General features: G+C 41.5%; 1 protein-coding gene across 1 annotated transcript in view; it reads left to right on the top strand.

Moving 5' to 3' along the window:
* The first annotated feature begins 2,978 nt into the window (after positions 1–2,978).
* Positions 2,979–22,107, top strand: part of LOC126081853 (lanosterol 14-alpha demethylase) — a 28,572-nt gene continuing 9,443 nt past the window's right edge. The window contains exons 1-5 of the mRNA XM_049894015.1: positions 2,979–3,549; positions 5,445–5,543; positions 8,135–8,311; positions 9,543–9,669; positions 20,235–20,409. Of these exons, the coding sequence (XP_049749972.1) occupies positions 3,376–3,549; positions 5,445–5,543; positions 8,135–8,311; positions 9,543–9,669; positions 20,235–20,409 (752 nt within the window). The 5' untranslated portion in view covers positions 2,979–3,375. The remainder of the gene's footprint in view (positions 3,550–5,444; positions 5,544–8,134; positions 8,312–9,542; positions 9,670–20,234; positions 20,410–22,107) is intronic.

The raw sequence follows: 22,107 nt of genomic DNA, 5'->3' as shown, positions 1-22,107 counted from the left end.
CATTAACATCATAGAGGTAGGATTTAGGACACATAGGAAAATCACCTCAGATGACAAAATGATGGACAATCACACAATACTGGGAATCATGAACTAGCCAAGTTGACACACATTTTTATGGGACACAATTCAATCCATAATACCATTTTTTGCAATGTTATCCATAATTTGTTATGATCCACACCGTCGAATGCCTTTGTATAGTCAATAAAACACAGGTAAACATCTTTCTGGTATTCTCTGCTTTCAGCCAAGATCCATCTGACATTAGCAATGATATTCCTTGTTCCACATCCTCTTCTGAATTTGACTTGAATTTCTGGCAGTTCCCTGTTGATGTACCGCTACAACTGCTTTTGAATGATCTTCAGCAAAATTTTACTTGCCTGTGATATTAATGATACTGTTTGATAATTTCCGCATTCTGTTGGATCACCTTTCTTTGGAATGGGCACAAATATGGATTTCTTCCAGTCAGTTGGCCAGGCAGCTGTCATCCAAATTTCTTGGCACAGATGAGCAAGTGCTTCCAGGGTTGCCTCCATTTGTTGAAACATCTCAATTAGAATTCCTTCAATTCCTGGAGCCTTGTTTTTTTTGCCAATTCCTTCAGTACAACTTGGACTTCTTCCTTCAGTATCATTGATTCTTGATCATATGCAATCTCCCGAAATGGATGAATGTTGACCAATTTTTTTTGGTACAGTGACTCTGGGTATTTCTTCCACCTTCTTTTGAGGCTTCCTGTGTTGTTCAGTATTTTGCCAATAGAATCCTTCAATATTGCAACTCAAGGCTTGAATTTTTTCTTCAGTTCTTTCAGCTTGAGAAATGCTGGGTGTATTCTTCGCCTTTTGTTTTCTAAGTCTAGGTCTTTGCATATTTCATTATAATACTTTATTTTGTCATCTTGAGACGCCCTTTGAAATCTTTCGTTCAGCTCTTTTACCTAATCTTTTCTTCTTTTCACTTTAGCTACTCTGCGTTCAAGAGCAAGTTTCAGAGTCTCTTCTGACATCCATTTTGGTCTTTTCATTCTTTCTAATGACCTTCTGCTATCTTCATGTATGAAACCCTTGCTGTCATCCCACAACTTGTACGGTCTTCGGTCGTTAGCGTTCAGTGCATCAAATCTGTTCTTGAGATGGTCTCTAAATTTAGGTGGGATATGTTCAAGGTTGTACTTTGGCTCTCATGCACTTGCTCTAATTTTCTTCAGCTACAACTTGACCTTGCATGTGAGCAACTGATAGTCTGTTCTGTAGTTGGCCCCTGGCCTTATTCCGATTAATGATGTTGAGCTTCTCCGTCATTTCTTTCCACAAATGTAATTGATTTGATTCCTGTGTATTCCATCTGGTGAGGTCCATGTGTATAGCTGCCATTTATGTTGTTGAAAAAAGGTATTTGCAATGAATAAGTCATTGAGCTCGAAAAGTTCTATCATTTGATTTCTGGTGTCATTTCTATCAGATAAACTCTGAGAATATAAAAACAATTAAGACATGATCTCTGTTTTCAAGGACTTCATCTTCTAATAGGGGAAAACCTATGGAGTCAATTACAACATAGCTTCAGTGTGACTCAAGAAGTGGCAGCAGTATGGAGGACAGATTAAAGACAAGCCAGGAAGTAGATCACTTAGGATACTGTTGCAGCAATTACGACAAGAAATGATGAGTTCCCGACCCAAGGTAATGGCAATAGAAATTCAACTGGTGAATTAATAGGATGTGGTGATTGATTGTAGTCCCTGGGTGGTGCAAATGACTAATGCGATCTGCTGCTAACTGAAAGATTGCAGGTTCGAATCCACCCAGAGGTGCCTTGGAAGAAAGGCCTGGTGATTGATTTCTTAAAAATCGGCCTTTGAAAACCCTATGGATCGTACTTTTACTCTGATACACATGAGGTCACCATGAGTGGGAATCATCTGGACAGCAACTAGTTTCTGGTGACTGATTAGATGTGAGGCATAAAGGAGGACAACCACATGGACAGTGGGGCTCTTACTATAGACAGGCATTACAGGAGGAGCAGATTGGCAGAGGGGCGGGAGGAGATAATAAGTTTAATTTTAGATTTACTGACTCTGAGCTGCATGTTGGATGCAGAGGTGTCTAGCAGGCATTTTGATATTGCTGCTCATTCCCCAAGGGCCTTGTTGCTTCTCTCACAGTACTTGGCTTTCAAAGTTGGTTGAATAAATAATCTGATCAGGAGTAGGTAAAAATGATATGAAAGGAGTATTAAATTTGGTAGTCATAGGAGATGCTTCCTAAAAACCACAGAGTGGACAAGATAAGGTTGATTGTGGCTGTAGGACTGAACTCCCACTTAATGTTTCCTGGCTGCTAAGCCCCCAGAATAAGTGGCGTTCTTGCGGAATACTGCCTCAAATAGCTCATGACGTCCTTTAATATCTATTTTGGAAAAGCTTTTTATGTATAAGGCAGCCACCTAACAACGTTTAAAAAAAAAAACAAAACCCCACTGCCCTCGAGTGGATTCGGACTCATAAAGACCCTATAGGACAGAGAAGAACTGCCCCACAGAGTTTCCATAGAGTGCCTGGTGGATTAGAACTTCCGACCTTTTGGTTAGCAGCCGTAACTCTTAACCACAATGCCATTAGGACCATATTTTAATGCCTGTCAAACTATTTTAAATTGAGTGGGACAGGGTTGACCCCATCGTCCCACCCCTCAATGTGGAGTTCCTTTTCACAATTCCAACCTCCCAGGGCTTATTTAGAGTTGTCTCTCGGCGTCGGCTGGGCGTGGCCCCGGAGGTAGCTCAGGTGAAGTCGGGAGTCCCCAGGCAGGGGGCGGCGCTCACGCCACCAGCCCACTGACGCTACATAGGCCGAGATCACCTCAGACACACGCGGTGCAATCACAGAGCTCGCCGCCTCCACTACGTGAGCCGAGCAACACTCGTCTCGAGATCCCTCCGCCCGGTCCCTCCCAACCCTGTGTCCCAGCTCCCCGCACCCAACGTGCTCAGGCTCGGGCGGCCGGCGCTTCTCAAGGAGTGATTTCCCCTGAAGGCCACGTTCTCATTCGTCTCTGTACCACCTGTGCTATGCGCGCAGCCCGTTTTCTCAGGTTCTCTCTCCCGGCGAAAGGAGACCTCGGCCTTGCGCCCACTCGTAGAGGCGTGGCCAGCGGAAGACCCCGCCCCCTTTATGACGCTCAGGGTGGCGCGCAAGGCCTCGGAGGCGGGGGGTGGGACTGGGTTTAGAAGGAGACCTGGGGGCCGGGGTCGCCTCTCGACACCCATCTCCCGGCTTTAATTGCTTCATCGAATCCGAGGAACTGAGGCGACCTCGGCCTCCAGCGTCTCCGGCGGGCTGAAGCGGCGGCGGCGGCCGGGATGGCGTTGCTGGGCTTACTGCAGGCGGGCGGGTCGGTACTGGGGCAGGCGATGGAGCAGGTGACAGGCGGTAGCCTCTTGTCTGTGCTCCTGATCGCCTGCACCTTCACCCTCAGTCTGGTCTACCTGTTCCGCCGCGCCGTCGGCCACCTGGCCCAGCTGCCGGCCGGGGCGGTACGTGTACCCTTGGGGGTCCGTGTGGGGGGCGCGGCGGTCAAGGCGGCCGAAGGCCTGGAGGGGGCGGGGGCCGCGGGGCTGAACTGCACCCTAGTCGGGCTGGCGGGGCTCGGGCTGGCGGTCGCGCTCATGGCTCTGGGGCTGGTGGCGGCCGCGGCGCTGGCGGCTGCCACCGCGGCCTTTCTCGGCGGAGTCGTGGTGGCGGGCGCGCTGGGGGCCTGGGCGGTGACCGTAGCAGCGGCACTGCTGCTGGTAGCGCTGGCGGCAGCGGCCACCGGGTCCTTGTTGGCTTTGGTGCTGGGTGCCCTGCTGACAGCTACGATCCTGGTAGTCGCCGTGGCCGCGCTGGCGGCGTGCCTGGTTTTGGCCGGGGTCGTGCTTGCCGCCTTTGTGGTGGTGGTGATGGCTGTACCGGCCGCGGCACTGGTTGCTATAGTGGCCGTGGTCGGACTGGCTGCTGTCGCCCTGGCTGTTGCACTGAGCGCCCTGGTGACCATGCTGGCCGCCGTTGTGGCGGCGGGGGCCTTGGTGGGGGTCCTGATGGTGGTGATCTTGACAGCCTTGGCCCTTGTGGCTGTCATCCTGGTGGCTGCCCTTGTGTGGTTCAGTGTCTTGTGGGCTGTGACATTGCCCCTAACGGCGATTTATATCAGTATTAAGGGGGATTTATTCAGCTTGGTAGAATGGGAATGACCTGAGTTTTGTGGGGGCCTTCCTATGATACTAATAAAATGTCAGTTTCCTTAACTTAAAGGCTTTATTGACCACTGGCTTTATACCCCGCCAAATATATTTGATGAATGCATCCTCCACCATTCAACTTTTTAAAAATAACCTTTTGCTGACAATGGAATCTACAAACTGTTGACCAAGTAGCCCTTTAAATAATTTTTGTTTGAACCGTAACAGGCATAAGGCAAAGTTATTTTTCCTACACATGGGATTTTTGAGGAAACAGTTATTTGTCTTTAGAAAAGCAAAGTACACTTTAGTGGTTTAAAATGGTTGCTATAATCTGAGGAGTACCATGAGTTTGTGGTGCTCCTTTCTATTTGAGACCACCGGAGATCTGAAGAATATTATCCTTTTTTCATCATTGCAAGTTTGATTTCCAGGAGACTTAATGTTGCGATCTCCAAATTTTAGAATACCTTTTATGGTGAGTGCTGGAGAGTTCCTGCTAGAGCTGATCTACTCTCTCATTTCTCTTTAAAAACAGGATTTTCTTCATTTACAGTGAGAGAAGCATGAGATGTCTTTTGTTTACTGATAAATGTAGCTTCTTAAACATTTTCCCTTCTTTCTACACCTCAAATTACTGTTTCTCTTTTTCTATAGCTCCTTTAGGCAAGATTTTGGGACTAAAATTGTGAGTGGTAGTAGAAACCAAAGGACCCCTGTTGGCACAGTGGTTAAAGTGATTGACCGCTAGTCAAAAGGCCCAAGAAAAAAGATGTGGCAGCCTGCTTCCATAGAGATTTACAGCCTTGGAAATCCTATGGGGTCACTATTAGTTGGAATCTATTCGACAGCAGTGAATGGGTGGGAGTAGAAACCACTGGTGAAGAAATATAGTTTGACATTCCTGTTACTTGCTACTGATTGTTAGAAAAGTTGCTTGGAGCCATCAGTAGTATCGGGCATGTTCTGGACAGCGTCCAGCATCTAAAATTACAAAGTCTTCGTGTTTGTCTAGTTGTGTATCCTATACTGTTTTTGAGTTTCTGTTCTTTTTACTATGGCTACTTTCAAGATATTTGCAATTCGACTATTTGTGTTATTTTGCTTTTTGGTAATTTTCTTTAGTATTAATGGTAGATTTCCTTTCAGATATACTGGATTTCTCTCTTAAAATGAAATAAGAGCTGAAAGTATTTTGTTTTCTCTTACAGAAAAGTCCACCATACATTTTCTCTCCAGTTCCATTCCTTGGACATGCAGTAGCATTTGGGAAAAGTCCGATTGAATTCCTAGAAAATGCATATGAGAAGGTAAGTACTAACTTAGAAAGTACTTTTCAAAATTTTCTTTTAAATATGTCTTAGTTTCCTAGTGCTGCTGTAACAGAAATTCCACAACTGGGTGACTTTAAAGAACAGAAATGTATTTTCTCAGAAATCTGGAGGGTAAAAATCCAAATCAGAGTCTCCGTTGTGTGGATTCTTTCGCTGTCAGTAGCCCCAGGTGTTTCTTGGTTCCTTGGCAATTCTCACATAGTTTCTGTCTTCCCCCATGTGTCTGTGCATGTCTCTGTGTCTATACTACTCTTCATATAACTCAGAAGTGATTAGGTTTAGGATCCACCCTACAGTGGTATGACTGCAACTGATTGATTATATTGCATTATGGAAGTAAGTACATTACTTATATTACATTATATCCACAAGTATATTGTTGTTTTTAGCTGCTGTTGAGTTTATTCCAACTCATGGCAACCCCATGTGTTATACAGTAGAATGCTGCATAGGGTTTTCTTGGCTATAATCAGAGAAGCAGATCACCAGGCCTTTTCTTCTGTGGTACCATCGGATGGGTTCAAACTGCCAGCCTTTAGGTTAGCAGCCGAGCACTGTTTGTGCCACTTAAGGACCTTCTTTAAAGATTACAGCCTCTTCACCAGTAAATTCCGTATTACTAATCCGGTAAGCATGACCTCAGAGCTATATTCTTCACTGAGGACCACTGCCTGCTTCTTAAGATATGTACTTCCTGTGGCTTTTATCTTTTTTCTCCTGTCTGTTTGACTGCTTTTTCTCTAACTCATTTGTGGGCTTATATTTGGCCGTTGAGTGTTTCAGGTTCTCTGAGGTTCAATCCTCAGCCTTCCCTTTGTCTGGTCCTTTATTCTTTTCTAGGCAATCTCATGCATACTTACAGCTTCAATTACTTAATGACACCAAACTAATGTCTCCAGCTCAGTTCTCTTCTCTGAGCTCTAGACCTAGATATCCAACTCCCACATGACTGCTTCTTAGTTGTGTCAAAGGCAACTTTCCTAAAGTCTAACCCCTGACTTTTCTCTCCCCAATCCTGGTTTTCCTGTTCCATTCTCGCTCTCTTTTTCTGAATGCTACCGTCATTCATCCAGTTTTGTAAAGCACCAGAAGCCTAAAATTTATTCTTGATACTTCCCTCTTCCTCATTATCAATCCATGGCCAAGTGTGCAGATTCTGTCTCCAAAATAATTTAGTTTCTGTTTGCTTCTGTCCCCACTACCCCACCATTGTCACGTACCAACTGTTTATCATTAGGTTCTTGCAGTAGGCTCTAACTGGTCCTCTGACATCCCTTCTGTCCCCTATTTCTCCACCTTCTCCACATAGCAGACAAGAATTTGTCTTTTAAAATATGCCTAGATTAGTGTGTTTTTCTTACGTAGTTTTAAACTCTTCCATGTCTTCACATTGCTTGCAAGGAAAAAAATTACTTAATGTGGTCTGTGAAGCTCTACAGGGTCTAGGCCCTGCCTGCCTCTCAGCCCTCATCTCACCTCGTTCTCTGCCTCCTTTTCTCTCCCCTTTAGGACCTTTGTGCGTGCTTGGGCATCAAGCCAGTTCTTACTCATTTTTCAGGTTTCAGCTCAGGCATCTCTTCTTCTCCCAAGTCTTCTCTTTTGCAGATTCTCTCAACACAGAGTTGCTGTTTGTGTAATACTTGTCACATTAGCAATTTCGCAATTGTGGAGTCCTGGTGGTGCAATGGTTAAGCGCTCAGCTGCTAACTAAAAGGCCAGCTGTTTGAAATTTTCAGTGGCTCTCCAGGAGAAAAGACCTTGCAATCTACTTCCATAAAGATTACAGCATAGGAAACCCTATGGGGCAGTTCTGCTTTGTCCTACAGGGTCTCTGTGAGCCAGAATCGACTCAACATTATGTGATTATTTGATTAATCTGTATCTTTTCTAATAGACTAAGCTTCATGAGACAGGGACAGTGTTTTTGCTTGAATGCTGTATTCCCAGAGCCTGCCTAGCACAGTTAGTCTGAAATAATAATCAGTAAACTGCAAGGGAAGCATTTTATACCTTCCCACATTAACAAATATAAGAAATAAGAAACAAAATCATTCACTGTTGGTGAGATTGTGGTAAAACTGATATGATACTAAATAAACTTCTAGTGTTCTTATATAGCAGGCACTATAAAAATGATCATCTCCTTTGGCCTCTCCTGTGAATTTATTTTTAACTAAAGGAAAAAATTCTAGTCTCAGAGATGTTCATTGCAGAATTATCTATAATAAGTAAAAAAAAAAACCTGACAAGTCAGTCGTATGTGCAATAATAGAACAGTGAAGTAAATTGACATTATGATGTTATATAAAAGGTAGAAAATATTTTCAGTATAAACAGTGAAAAAACACAGAAAAAATTGCACTTACACTGTTGCAAGGAGGTGAGCATAATTATAAATTTGGACAAAGACTGGAGAGAGGGCGCCTGCCAAAATGAAAAGAATTGCGTTAAGATTTATGAATGTTTTATTTTTTTCAAAAACAGGATCTTATGTTTTAAAAAATTAGAGCCTTGGTGCTATGTATTTTTTTTTTGTACCACCACTATGGATACTTTTCTCTCTTCAGTATGGACCTGTATTTAGTTTTACTATGGTGGGCAAGACGTTTACTTACCTCCTGGGGAGCGATGCTGCTGCACTGCTTTTTAATAGTAAAAATGAAGATCTGAACGCAGAAGATGTCTACAGTCGTCTGACAACGCCTGTGTTTGGAAAGGGAGTTGCATACGATGTACCTAATCCAGTAGGTGACACTCTGGTGAAGACAAATCTCCACTGTAACAGTTAATAGCTAGTAGTGTAAATATTATAAATTTAGAATGTAGAAACAATATATTCCTTGGTTTAAAAATCTGAAGAGTTGTGAGAAATTTAAAAGAAGAAAAGCCTGGGTAACTGACAAGGACGGGCATTTTGTTTTACAGTGGCTGGCTCGGAGGAATACGCAGTTATAAAAGACTCTCTATACAAATAAATAGAATGAGAGGTAACTTAGCATATTGGAGTTTGATTTGAGTGGGTAATTAGAAAATCCTATTATTCTACCGAAAGGGCTTCCTACCCACCTACTCCTGCCTGAAATTCTAGCGTAAGAGCTCTCTTGAGTTACGGGTTCCAGGCTGTAGAACTCCTCTTTTAAAATGCAGCTCCTTCAGGTATGGGTGTGTTTCTGTGATTTTTTTTTTCCACCCCCCTGAAGTCAAATATTAAAGAGATGAAAGTTGATCTAGAACGCATTAGGTAATTGACCCAGCTGCTTGGTGTGGACTCTGGATGTGTCACTAGTGTCACAATTAAAAGTTGACATTAAGTGTTTATTCTGGGGATGGGGGACAGGGAGAGGTGGGGAAGTGGCTTTCCTTAAGGCCAAAAGCAAGGGTCTGGAAAATCCCTCTGCTCAAATATCCGTTTATTCATATAGCTTAACAGATTCTTAAAGTAGAAATGCCCTGAAGGGTTAAAACCATTAGTTATTTTAGTGTGAATTTATTTTCCTCTAATTATTAAACTTCTGTAGTGTCAGTGAGGAATGCTATTTGGGAGTAGAATGGGAGAACATGTGAAGGAGTGTAAATATAACATTAAAGCATAATGAACCTTTGGGTGAATGAGTTGACATCTTGATTAAGTTGGAAGGGTTGATAGCTTTGGATAACCAGCATAAGAAAAGAAGGTCCTGGAGTCAGGAGTGGGAAAAGAGTATATAGGAAGGAGGGCAGAAGGTGGCATTCCTAATTTCTCATGCCTAGGGCCCTGGTAACAGGTGCCTTCTACATGTTTCTTCAAATATATGCATAAACGCTTTAAGTTTTCCTTATCTTGTGCACTGTTTGAAAGTTTTAATTTAGTTTATTCAGTGAGTAGTTATTCAGTAAGCTGTTTTCTTTGTGAGTTACATAGTTATGGTAATCCAGAGGGATCTTGTGAAAAAACAAAAGCATGTTGTAGTGATGTACATCCTTAATTTCTTGAAGGTTTTCTTGGAGCAGAAGAAAATGTTAAAAAGTGGCCTCAACATAGCCCACTTTCGACAGCATGTTTCTATAATTGAAAAAGAAACAAACGAATACTTTGAAAGTTGGGGAGAGAGTGGAGAAAAAAGTAAGTGGACAAAAAAAAAAAAATTGCATTTGTCCTAATAGTTCTGCTTTTCTTTGAAAACAAATATAAGTGTGTGTGTGTATGTATGAAATAAAATACAATGTATGTAAAATCACCTTGGATGTAATGAAAGGAGCATGTTATGATTACCATGGAGTTAAAAAAAAAAAATCCCAAGAACTAGTGATTATTTCTGCTCACTTAGCAAAATCCTGAGATAGGTTAACATGCATATTATTCAGCTCATATGTATAAGTAATATAAAAACAATTCATGATTTAGTTTTTTCTTTTTTTTATTGTGCTTTAAGTGAAAGTTAACAAATCAAGTCAGTCTCTCACACAAAAACTTATATACACCTTATTAAAAAAAAATAATAAAAAAATTTTTTTTTTTTTTTTTTTTTTACATACCCCTAATTGCTCTCCCTCTAGTGAGACAGCCCACTCCTTCCCTCCACTCTCTCTTTTTGTGTCCGTTTCACCAGCTTCTAACCCCCTCTACCGTCTCATCTCCTCTCCAGGCACGGGATGCCAACATAGTCTCAAGTGTCCACCTGATCCAAGAAGCTCACTCCTTACCAGCATCCCTCTCCAACCCATTATGCAGTCCAATCCCTGTCTGAAGAGTGGGCTTTGGGAATGGTTCCTGTCCTGGGCCGACAGAAGGTCTGGGGGCTATGACCGCCGGGGTCCTTCTAGTCTCAGACCATTAAGTCTGGTCTTATGAGAATTTGGGGTCTGTATCCCACTGCTCTCCTGCTCCCTCAGGGGTTCTCTGTTGTGTTCCCTGTCAGGGCAGTCATCGGTTGTAGCTGGGCACCATCTAGTTGTTCTGGTCTCAGGCTGATGTAGTCTCTGGTTCATGTGGCCCTTCCTGTCTCTTGGGCTTGTAATGGCCTTGTGTCCTTGGTGTTCTTCATTCTCCTTTGATCCAGGTGGGTTGAGACCAATTGATGCATCTTAGATGGCTGCTTGCTAGCGTTTAAGACCCCAGACGCCACTCTTCAAAGTGGGATGCAGAATGTTTTCTAATAGATTTTATTGTGCCAGCTGACTTAGATGTCCCCTGAAACCATGGTCCCCAAACCCCCACCCCTGCTACACTGGCCTTTGAAGCATTCAGTTTATTCAGGACACGTCTTCGCTTTTGGTTTAGTCCAATTGTGCTGACCTCGCCTGTATTGTGTGTTGTCTTTCCCGTCACCTAAAGTAGTTCTTATCTACTGTCTAATTAGTGAATACCCCTGTCCTACCCTCCCTCCCTGCTCTTGAACCATCAAAGAATATTTTCTTCTCAGTTTAAACTATTTCTCAAGTTCTTATAATAGTGATCTTATACAATATTTGTGCTTTTGCAACTGACTAATTTCACTGAGCATAATGCCTTCCAGATTCCTCCATGTTATGAAATGTTTCACAGATCCATCACTGTTCTTTATCAATGGTTAGTATTCCATTGTGTGAATATACCATAATTTCTTTATCCATTCATCCCTTGATGGGCACCTTGGTTGCTTCCATCTTTTTGCTGTTGTAAACAGTGTTGCAATAAACATGGGTGTGCATATATCTGATTGTGTAAAGGCTCTTATTTCTCTAGGATATATTCCAAGGAATGGGATTACTGGATCGTATGGTAGTTCTATTTTTAGCTTTTTAAGGAAGCGCCAAATTGATTTCCAAAGTGGTTGTACCATTTCACATTCCCACCAGCAATGTATAAGTGTTCCTATCTCTCCACAGCCTCTCCAACATTTATTATTTTGTGTTTTTTGGATTAATGCCAGCCTTGTTGGGGTGAGATAAAATCTCATTGTAGTTTTGGTTTGCATTTCTCTAATGGCTAATGATCATGAGCATTTCCTCCTGTATCTGTTAGCTACCTGAATGTTTTCTTCAGTGAAGTGTCTGTTCGTACCTTTTTGCCCATTTTTTAATTGAGTTATTTGTCTTTTTTGTAGTCGAGTGTTTGCAGTATCATATAGATTTTAGAGATCTGGCACCGATCGGAAATGTCATAGCTAAAAGCTTTTTCCAGTCTGTAGGTAATCTTTTTACTCTTTTGGTGAAGTCTTTGGATGAGCATAGGTGTTTGATTTTTAGGAGCTCCCAGTTATCCAGTTTTTCTTCTGCATTATTAGTAATGTTTTGTATACTGTTTATGCCATGTATTAGGGCTCCTAACGTCATCCCTATTTTTTCTTCCAAGATCTTTATCGTTTTAGATTTTATATTTAGGTCTTTAATCCATTTTGAGCTTGTTTTTGTACATGGAGTGAGGTATGGGTCTTGTTTCCTTTTTTTTGCAGATGGATATCCAGTTATGTCAGCACCATTTGTTAAAAAGACTGTCTTTTCCCCACTTAACTGTTTTGGGGCCTTTGTCAAATATCAACTGCTCATGTGTGGATGGATTTATGTCTGGATTCTTAATTCTGTTCCATTGGTCTATGTATCTGTTGTTGTACCAGTACCAGGCTGTATTGACTACTGTGGCAGTATAATAGGTTCTAAAATCAGGTGGAGTGAGGCCTCCCACTTTGTTCTTTTTCAGTAATGCTTTGCTTTTCTGGGGCCTCTTTCCCTTCCATATGAAGTTGGTGATTGTTTCTCCATCTCATTAAAGAATGTCATTAGAATTTGGACTGGAATTGCATTAAATGTATATATCGCTTTTAGTAGAATAGACATTTTTTAATGTTAAGTCTTCCTATCCATGAGCAAGGTGTGTTCTTCTGCTTATGTAGGTCTCTTTTGGTTTCTTGCAGAAGTGTCTTGTAGTTTTCTTTGTATAAGTTTTTTCCATCTCTGGTAAGATTTATTCCTAAGTGCTTTATCTTCTGGGGGGCTACTGTAAATGGTTTTGATTTGGTGATTTCCTCTTCGATGTTCTTTTTGTTGGTGTAGAGGAATCCAACTGATTTTTGTATGTTTATCTTGTATCCCGATACTCTGCTGAACTCTTAGTTTCAGTAGTTTTCTTGAGGATTCCTTAGGGTTTTCTGTGTATAAGATCATGTCATCTGCAAATAGAGATACTTTTACTTCTTCCTTGCCAATCTGGATGCCCTTTGTTTCTTTATCTAGCCTAATTGCTCCAGCTAGGACTTCCAGCACAATGTTGAATAAGAGTGGTGATCAAGGGCATCCTTGTCTGGTTCCCGATCTCAGTGGGAATGTTTTCAGGCTGTCTCCATTTAGGGTAATGTTGGCTGTTGGCTTTGTATAAATGCCCTTTATTATGCCGAGGAATTTTCCTTCTATTCCTATTTTGCTGAGAGTTTTTATCATGAATGAGTGTTGAACTTTGTCAAATGCCTTTTCTGCATCAATTGATAAAATCATGTGATTCTTGTCTTTTGTTTTATTTACATGGTGGATTACATTAATTGCTTTTCTAATGTTGAACCATCCCTACATACCTGGTATGAATCCCACTTGGTCATGGTGAATTATTTTTTTTGATTTATTGTTGAATTCTATTGGCTAGAATTTTGTTGAGGATTTTTGCATCTAAGTTCATGAGGGATATAGGTCTGTAATTTTCTTGTGGTGTCTTTACCTGGTTTTGGTATCAGGGATATGGTGGCTTCATAGAACGAGTTTGGGAGTATTCCATCCTTTTCTATGCTCTGAAATACCTTTATTAATAGTGGTATTAACTCTTCTCTGAAAGGTTGGTGGAACTCTGCAAGAAAGCCATCAGGGCCAGGGCTTTTTTTTGTTGGGAGTTTTTTTATTACCTTTTCAATCTCTTCTTTTGTTATGGGTCAATTTAGTTGTTCTACCTCTGTTTGTGTTAGTTTAGTTAGGTAGTGTGTTTCTAGGAATTCATCCATTTCTTCTAGGTTTTCAGATTTGTTAGAGTACAATTTTTCATAGTAACCTGATACGAGTCTTTTAATTTCAGTTGGGTCTGTTGTAATATTGCCGATTTAATTTCTTATTTGGGTTATTTGCTTCCTCTCCTGTTTTTCTTTTGTCAGTTTGGCCAGTGGTTTCTCAATTTTGTTGATGTTTTTCAAAGAACCAGCTTTTGGTCTTATTAATTGTTTCAATTGTTTTTCTGTTTTCTATTTCATTTAGTTCTGCTCTACTTTTTTTTTTTATAATAATTTTTATTGAGCTTTAAGTGAACGTTTACAAATCAAGTCAGTCCGTCACATATAAGCTTATATACACCTTACTACTTACTCCCACTTACTCGCTCCCTAATGAGTCAGCCCTTCCAGTCTCTCCTTTTGTGACAATTTTGCCAGTTTCTAACCCTCTCTACCCTCCCATCTCCCCTCCAGACAGGAGATGCCAACACAGTCTCAAATGTCCACCTGATACAAGTAGTTCACTCTTCATCAGCATCTCTCTCCTACCCATTGTCCAGTCCCTTCCATGTCTGATGAGTTGTCTTCAGGAATGGTTCCTGTCCTGGGCCAACAGAAGGTTTGGGGACCATGACCACCGGGATTCCTCTAGTCTCAGTCAGACCATTAAGTCTGGTCCTTTTATGAGAATTTGGGGTCTGCATCCCACTGATCTCCTGCTCCCTCAGGGGTTCTCTGTTGTGCTCCCTGTCAGGGCAGTCATCGGTTGTGGCCGGGCACCATCTAGTTCTTCAGGTCTCAGGATGATGTAAGTCTCTGGTTCCTGTGGCCCTTTCTGTCTCTTGGGCTCATAGTTATCGTGTGACCTTGGTGTTCTTTATTCTCCTTTGCTCCAGGTGGGTTGAGACCAATTGATGCATCTTAGATGGCCGCTTGTTAGCATTTAAGACCCCAGACGCCACATTTCAAAGTGGGATACAGAATGTTTTCATAATAGAATTATTTTGCCAATTGACTTAGAAGTCCCCTTAAGCCATAGTCCCCAAACCCCTGCCCTTGCTCCTCTGACCTTTGAAGCATTCAGTTTATCCCAGAAACTTCTTTGCTTTTGGTCCAGTCCAGTTGAGCTGACCTTCCGTGTATTGAGTATTGTCCTTTCCTTCACCTAAAATAGTTCTTATCTACTAACTAATCAGTAAATAACCCTCTCCCACCCTCCCTCCCTCCCCCTCTCGTAACCACAAAAGAATGTTTTCTTCTCAGTTTAAACTATTTCTCAAGATCTTATAATAGTGCTCTTATACAATATTTGTCCTTTTGCTTCTGACTAATTTCGCTCAGCATAATGCCTTCCAGGTTCCTCCATGTCATGAAGTGTTTCACTGATTCATCACTGTTCTTTATCGATGCGTAGTAGTCCATTGTGTGAATATACCACAATTTATTTAACCATTCATCCGTTGATGGACACCTTGGTTGCTTCCAGCTTTTTGCTATTGTAAACAGTGCTGCAATAAACTTGGGTGTGCATATATCTGCCCGTGTGAAGGCTCTTATTTCTCTGGGGTATATTCCAAGGAGTGGGATTTCTGGGTTGTTCTGCTCTACTTTTTATTAGGTTTTTTCTGGTGCCTGAGGGTTTCTTTTGTTGCTCTCTTTCCATTTGTTCAAGTTGTAGGGATAATTCTTTGATTTTGGCCCTTTCTTCTTTTTGTATGTGTGCATTTATTGATGTAAATTGACCTCTGAGCACTGCTTTGGCTGTGTCCCAACGATTCTGATAGGAAGTGTTTTCATTCTTATTGGATTCTATGAATTTCTTTATTCCATCTTTAAGTCTTCTATAGTCCAGTCTTTTTTGAACAGGGTATTGTTCAGTCTCCAAGTGTTTGATTTCTTTTCCCTGCTTTTCCTGTTACTGTTTTCCACTTTTATGGCCTTATGGTCAGAGAAGATGTTTTGTAATATTTCGGTGTTTTGGATCCTGCTGAGGCTTGCTTGATGAGTTAATATGTGGTCCATTCTAGAGAACGTTCCATGTGCACTAGAAAAGAAAGTATACTTGGTTGTTTTTGGGTGGAGTGTTCTATGTATGTGTATGAGGTCAAGTTGGTTTATTGTGGCATTTAGATCTTCCATTTCTTTATTGACCTTCTTTTTGGAAGTCCTGTCTTTCACTGAAAGTGGTGTGTTGAAGTCTCCTACTATTACTGTAGGGCTGTCTATCTCACTTTTCAATGCTGATAGAGTTTATTTTATGTATCCTGCAGCCCTGTCACTGGGCACATAAATGTTTAATATGGTTATATCTTCTGGATATATTGTCCCTTTAATCATTATATAGTGTCGTTCCTTATCCTTTATGATGGATTTAACTTACAAGTCTGTTTTGTCAGAAATTAATATTGCCACTCCTGTTTTTTTTTGATTGTCGTTTGCTTGATATATTTTTTTCCATCCTTTGAGCTTTAGTTTGTTTTGTCTTAAATCTAAGGTGTGTCTCTTGCAGGCAGCATATAGGTGGATTGTGTTTTTTAATCCATTTTGCCACTGTCTGTCTCTTTATTGGTGCATTTAGTCCATTTACCTTCAGCTTAATTATGGATAGGTATTTTTTTTTTATGAATTTAGTGCTATCATTTTGATGTCTTTTTTTGTGTGTTGTTGACAGTTTCTTTTTCCCACTTAATTTTATGTGCTGAGTAGATATATAATGTCCTTTCCTCATATTCGTTGCTGTTGATTGTGCTTCTGCTGAGTCTCTATTTTTTCTTGTATTTTATTTTGGTGTGTAGGATAGTTTGTCTCCTTTGTGGTTACCTTATTATTTACCTGTTTTTCTATGTTTAAACCTATCTTTTATTTCTTTGTATTGCCTTATCTTCCTCTCCATATGGAAGATGTGTGACTACATTTCTTAGTTCCTCTTTATTGTTTTAATGTTGTCTTCTTTTACATAATAACATTGCTGTTACCCTGTTTGGAGCATTTTTTTAATCTTGATTTATTTTTTTGATTTCCCTGTCTGAGTTGACTTCTGATTGCTCTGCCCAGTATTCTAGTCTTGGGTTGATACATGATGTTATTGATTTTCTAACCAAAGAATTCTCTTTAGTATTTCTTGTAGTTTTGGTTTAGTTTTTACCAATTCCCTAAACTTCTTTTTATCTGGAAATGTCCTAATTTCACCGTCATATTTGAGAGACAGTTTTGTAGGATATATGATTCTTGGCTGGCAATTTTTTTCCTTCAATTTTTTATATAAATCATCCCATTGCCTTCTTGCCTGCATGGTTTCTGCCGAGTAGTCTGAGCTTATTCTTATTGGCTCTCCTTTGTAGGTGACTTTTCTTTTATCATTAGCTGCTCTTAAAATTCTCTCTTCATCTTTAGTTTTGGTAAGTTTGATTATAATATGTCTTTCTGACTTTCTTTTGGCGTGTACCTTATGTGGAGTTCGATGAGCATCTTGGATAGATATCTTCTCATCTTTCACGATATAAGGGAAGTTTTCTCCCAAAAGATCTTCAGTAATTCTCTCTGTATTTTCTGTTGTCCCTCCCTGATCTGGTACTCCAATCACTTGTACATTATTTCTCTTGATAGAGTCCCACAAGATTCTTAAGTTTTCTTCATTTAAAAAAAAGTTCTTTTGCCTGATTTTTCTTCCAATATATTAGTGCCGAGTGCCTAATCTTCAAGTTCGGAAATTCTGCGTTCCACTTGCCCAAATCTGCTTCTCTGACTTTCTATTGAGTTGTCTACTTCTGTAATTTTTTTGTTAATCTTCTGAATTTCTAATTGCTGTCTGTCTATGGGTTTTTTCAGCTTATTAAATTTTTCATTATGTTCCTGAATAATCTTTTTCATTTCTTCAATTGTTTTATCTGTGTTTTCCTTGGCTTGTTCTGCGTAATTGCCTCATTTCCTTCCTGATGTCTTAATCTTTTGTATTCTGCCTCTGATAATTCCAGGAAAGCACTTTCATCTAGAAGATCTCTGGATTCTTTGTTCTGAGAGCTTGTTGAGGTGGCCATGGTCTGTTTTTTTATGTGACTTGATATCAACTGTTGCCTCTGAGCCATCTATAAGTTATCGTATTAGTTTATTTTATGTTTGCTTACTGTGTCGTAGCTTCTTGCTTTGTTTTGTTTTGATATGCTCAGGTGGGTTGCTTGAGTGAGCTAGCTTGATTATTTTCTCCTTTGGAGCTCTCACATCCTGTCCCCAGATGGCTAGAGCTGTTATCAGGTCTATGAGTCTAGGAGTCCATTTACTTTCTTGTATGAATTCAGTTCAGGTGTCTAGGTAACTGATCACCAATTTGTGGTACAGGCTCTGTCCTACAGTCTTAGAAGGGCAGGGGTGATTGGTATAGGTACTGGTATCTGGTTGCAGCAGGGGCTCACATGGTGAACAAGGGAGGGGACTGACAGTTGTCCCCCATGTGTCTCTGAGGAAACCATGTTCCTGTTCCCTAGAAAGTACAGGTGGGTGGGTTCTGCAGATGGACCATGGGCACCCAATGTTTTTGGTTTTAAGGACTGGGAGGCACCAGTTATCCTTGGACCCCTGTCATGTGTGGCTGGGTGGCCTGAGCAGAACCACCAGTCCTTAGGCCCCTGACGCGGGTAGGTGAGGACCTTGTTTAATAGGCAAAGCAATGTTCAAACAGCAAACACCCACCTCTCCGCTGCATAGCTGAAATGTTTGGAGTCTGTGAACAAGGGCCTACTCTTCTGATGTAGGCCCACACAGGTCCATGAGGAGAGGAAAGGTACTCAAAGTCCACGGACCATTTATGCCTGGACAGGAGCCGCTTCTGTCCTGAGCTCCCCCAGTTAGTGGAGCTGGCAAATTATCTTTTCCCCCAGTTACAAATTTATTCATTTTCCAAGGCCAGCAGGTTGGCTTTAGGTGCTCAACCGGGCCTATCTCAGGCCCAGGGCAGTCAGCTGCTGAAGCCAGCTTGAGGGCGGGTGGGGGGGTGGGGCGTAAAATATACACAAGAACTTCTCTTTTGCTGAGAGCACCGTTCTTCTCTGGTTCCGGACGTGTGAGTAGGTTGTGTGGCTGGCTGCTTCTCCCCGAGGAAACTGCGGCCTATTGCTAGTACCAGCCCACTGCTACTGCCCGGGAATTGTGCCTGAGGGCTCCCCGTGATTCAGGTCTGGTAACTCCTCTCTGCTTCTGAACCATCTCTTCCTCCCTCTGTCCCTCCCTCTGAACAGGGCTCCTAGCGTGTCATAAATATATGCGTTTCACTTGTTTTTTCGGGTCTTTGTTGTAAAGAGGGCTCACCGGAAGCATCTGTCTATTCCGCCACCTTGGCTCCGCCTCGCATGGTTAAATTTTGAAATAAGCTGAAGGTAAAAGTTGGTGTCAGGTCACTTTAAGATAATAAGTAAAAAAAATTTTTTTTACCCTAGTGAGCAAGTAAAATACCCAGCAGTTTAATTGTATTTGAAATACCTTTTTTATCTAGTATCGTATGAGACTGATTGATTCCAAAAGAAAAAAAAAATTTAAATAACATAAGCTCGCTTTACCACCAAAAGTTTGATTTTAGCCATTTCCTAAGGAAACCTTTTAAAACATATTACATGCTTTTTTTCTGTTATATAGAGAGAATATCTAGTGTAACTTGGCATTCAGTTTACAAGTGGATGTGTATATACTATGAATCCAGTCTTTATACTGGATTGTAGTAAGTTTACCTTCAGAGGCAATTAGCATGCCCATAGCTGGAAGCAACATCTGCCCACAGGGCAGCAGGACCTCTGTGTAGGTCACCGCATTCTGAGTCTGATATTCAGTCTTTATAAAAGGTCCTGAAACTCAATTTTAGTTTCAGTATATCTAAAGTTGGTATGATACACTTCTATCCATACAAGAAGCTGGTGTGTAAACTAGAATGCCAGTTAAATAAATACAAGGGACACATGCTCGTACATCAAGAAAACTAGAATATTTGCTGATGTTTTCATTGGCAAATCTCACTGGGAAGCTAAATGATAATTGGAAGTTTATTTGATGAGCACGGAATTAAAGACGAGAGCATTGGATGATCTTTATAGACTTTTAAGTGTCATCAAAGTGTGCTTGTCTGATGTATCTGCCTCTGCTGTGGGAAATAACAGCGGGTGATCAGTTAGTTTTCTTTTACATATGGTCAAGACTTCAATTTTTTTTGTCCTGATGTTCCTACTTTTGACCTGGGAGATCATCTTATCTTTAATTTTTGGACCACCATTCCTTGGCAAACACCTCATTATTGCTCTCATATGCACTGAATAGCCTTAGGCTTATAACTGATTGAGTTCTCTGTTTCATTTTCTCTTTGTCTCTGTACCAAGCTGTTGGTGGCTGCTGTTATACCTGCTTGTAGCAGCCAGCCCACTTGCCATAATTCCTTTTGCTGCTTTTTATATACTGTGGCCTAGTGATCAGATAACCACATTTGTTTTTGTCTTTTCAAGATGAAGAGGGGCTTCTTAGAGCATGGCCTTTGTGGCATCTATTTTAGCTACCTAGAGTGGTGGGGTGCTTCCTATCATTTGGTTTATTGGCTCTCTTTCTTTAGTGTTCTGCTACGTATGTGTCTTGATGATATGAATAGGATGTTGTTAGTTGGAGTTAAGTTGCGGCCTCATTTTCTTTCAAAATGCCTTTATATTTCCAAGAAAACAATATCTTAAAAGGGTTTTTTTAGACAATAATGGGAATGATCTTTTCCCCCCAGATGTGTTTGAAGCGCTTTCTGAGCTAATAATTTTAACAGCCAGCCATTGTTTACATGGGAAGGAAATCAGAAGTCAGCTCAATGAGAAGGTGGCACAGCTGTATGCAGATTTGGATGGAGGTTTTAGCCATGCAGCCTGGCTGTTGCCTGGTTGGCTGCCTTTGCCAAGTTTCAGGTATGGAAATTACCAACAAATCAAGATATTACACTTGGTTATTGAACTTTATATAATTACTGTAGTGTTGGTATGCTTTGCTTTAACAAATTAAAAAATTAATTGTTATAGATTGAATTGTGTTCCCCCAAATATGTGTTAACCTGGCTGGGCCATGATTTCCAGTATTGTGTGGTTGTCCTCCATCTTGTGATCTGGTGTAATTATCCTCCATTTTGTGATTTGTTGTAAATCCTAACTTCTGTTGAGTCGATTTTGACTCATAGTGACTCTATAGGACAGAGTAGAACTGCCCCATATGGTTTACAAGGAGCAGCTGGTGGATTTGAACTGCTGACAGATTGGTTAGCAGCCAAACACTAAACCACTTAGCCACTAGGGCTCCATGTTTTTTTTTATATGTTAATGAAGCAGGATTAGGGTGGGGTGTATCTTGAGTCACCATATTGCAAGAGGGTGTGACTCAAGTTACACCCTTAGTCAAGTCACACCTTTACATGAGTCACACCTTTTATCTTACAAGAAATAAAAGGAGAGAGAAGCAAGCAGAGACAGGGGACCTCACCACCACCAAGAAAGAAGAGCTGGGAAGAGAATGTGTCCTTTGGACTTGAGGTCCCTGCACTGACAACCTCCTAGACACAGGAGAAAGAGAGCTGTAATACCAGAGACGGCGCAAGCGGTGAGAAGCAGCAGCAGTGAACTGGTAGCAGCAGTACCAGGACACTGGCAGGAGATGGCCCAGTGGGTGTGCTGACCCACAGAGTGATAGATCTGAGCCTTTGGACAGGAGGCTTGCTGGCAGAAGGGGTGCCTCCAGGAGCTAGAGAGCTGAACACCTTCAGGCCCAGGCTTACTGGTGGAGTGGGGTGCCTCTGGACACTTACTGGCGGAGCTGAAGAGCTTTGTAACACTTGATCAAGAAGTGTAGAGGCCAGGCCGAGGGGCCAAGGGCCGAGAGAGAGATGGAGGGAGAAAGAGAGAGAGACAGTGTCCTGCCTGCAGGCGTGGCCGAGAAGCTGTCCTGACCAAAGAAATGTTTCCTGAGTCATTTCTGATCCTGAATTGTAACCTGTTATGCCAAGACACATGGAGAGCTCTAAGGAATGCCAGGCACACAGATGCTGAAAGGAGACAAGGACCTTTCTCTCAAGCCAACAGGGAGACAAAGCCTTCCCCTAGAGCCAGCGTCCTGAATTTGAATTTCTAGCTGTCTAAACTTTGAGAAAATAAATTTCTGTTTGTTAAAGCCACCCACTTGTGGTATTTATATTTTGGCAGCACTAGATAACTAAGACACTAATGAACAAATTGAAAGTGATTATGAACCCCATCATAGAAGAATTCTGTCTTAGCTATCTAATGCAGCTATAACAGAAATACAAGTGGGTGGCTTCAACAAACAAGTTTATTCTCTCACAGTCTAGTAGGGTAGAAGTCCAAATTCAGGGTGCTAGCTCCAGGGGAAGCTTTTCTCTCTCTGTTAGCTCTGGAGGAAAGTCTTCCCCTGGACTAGGAGTTTTGCCACGCAGGGACCCCAGGTCCATACAAAGGATGCACTCTGCTCCTGGCACTGCTTTCTTGATAGTATGAGGTCCCCCAACTCTTGCTTCCCTTTCCTTTTATCTCTTGTAATATGAAAGGTGATGCAGGCCACACACCAGGGAAACTCCCCTTACATTGGATCAGGGATGCAAC

The sequence above is a fragment of the Elephas maximus genome, chromosome 8 (assembly GCF_024166365.1).
Source record: "Elephas maximus indicus isolate mEleMax1 chromosome 8, mEleMax1 primary haplotype, whole genome shotgun sequence".
NCBI classification, from domain to species: domain Eukaryota; kingdom Metazoa; phylum Chordata; class Mammalia; order Proboscidea; family Elephantidae; genus Elephas; species Elephas maximus.
Note: the sequence above shows the minus strand (reverse complement) of the source record. Positions and strands in the feature narration are given on the sequence as shown.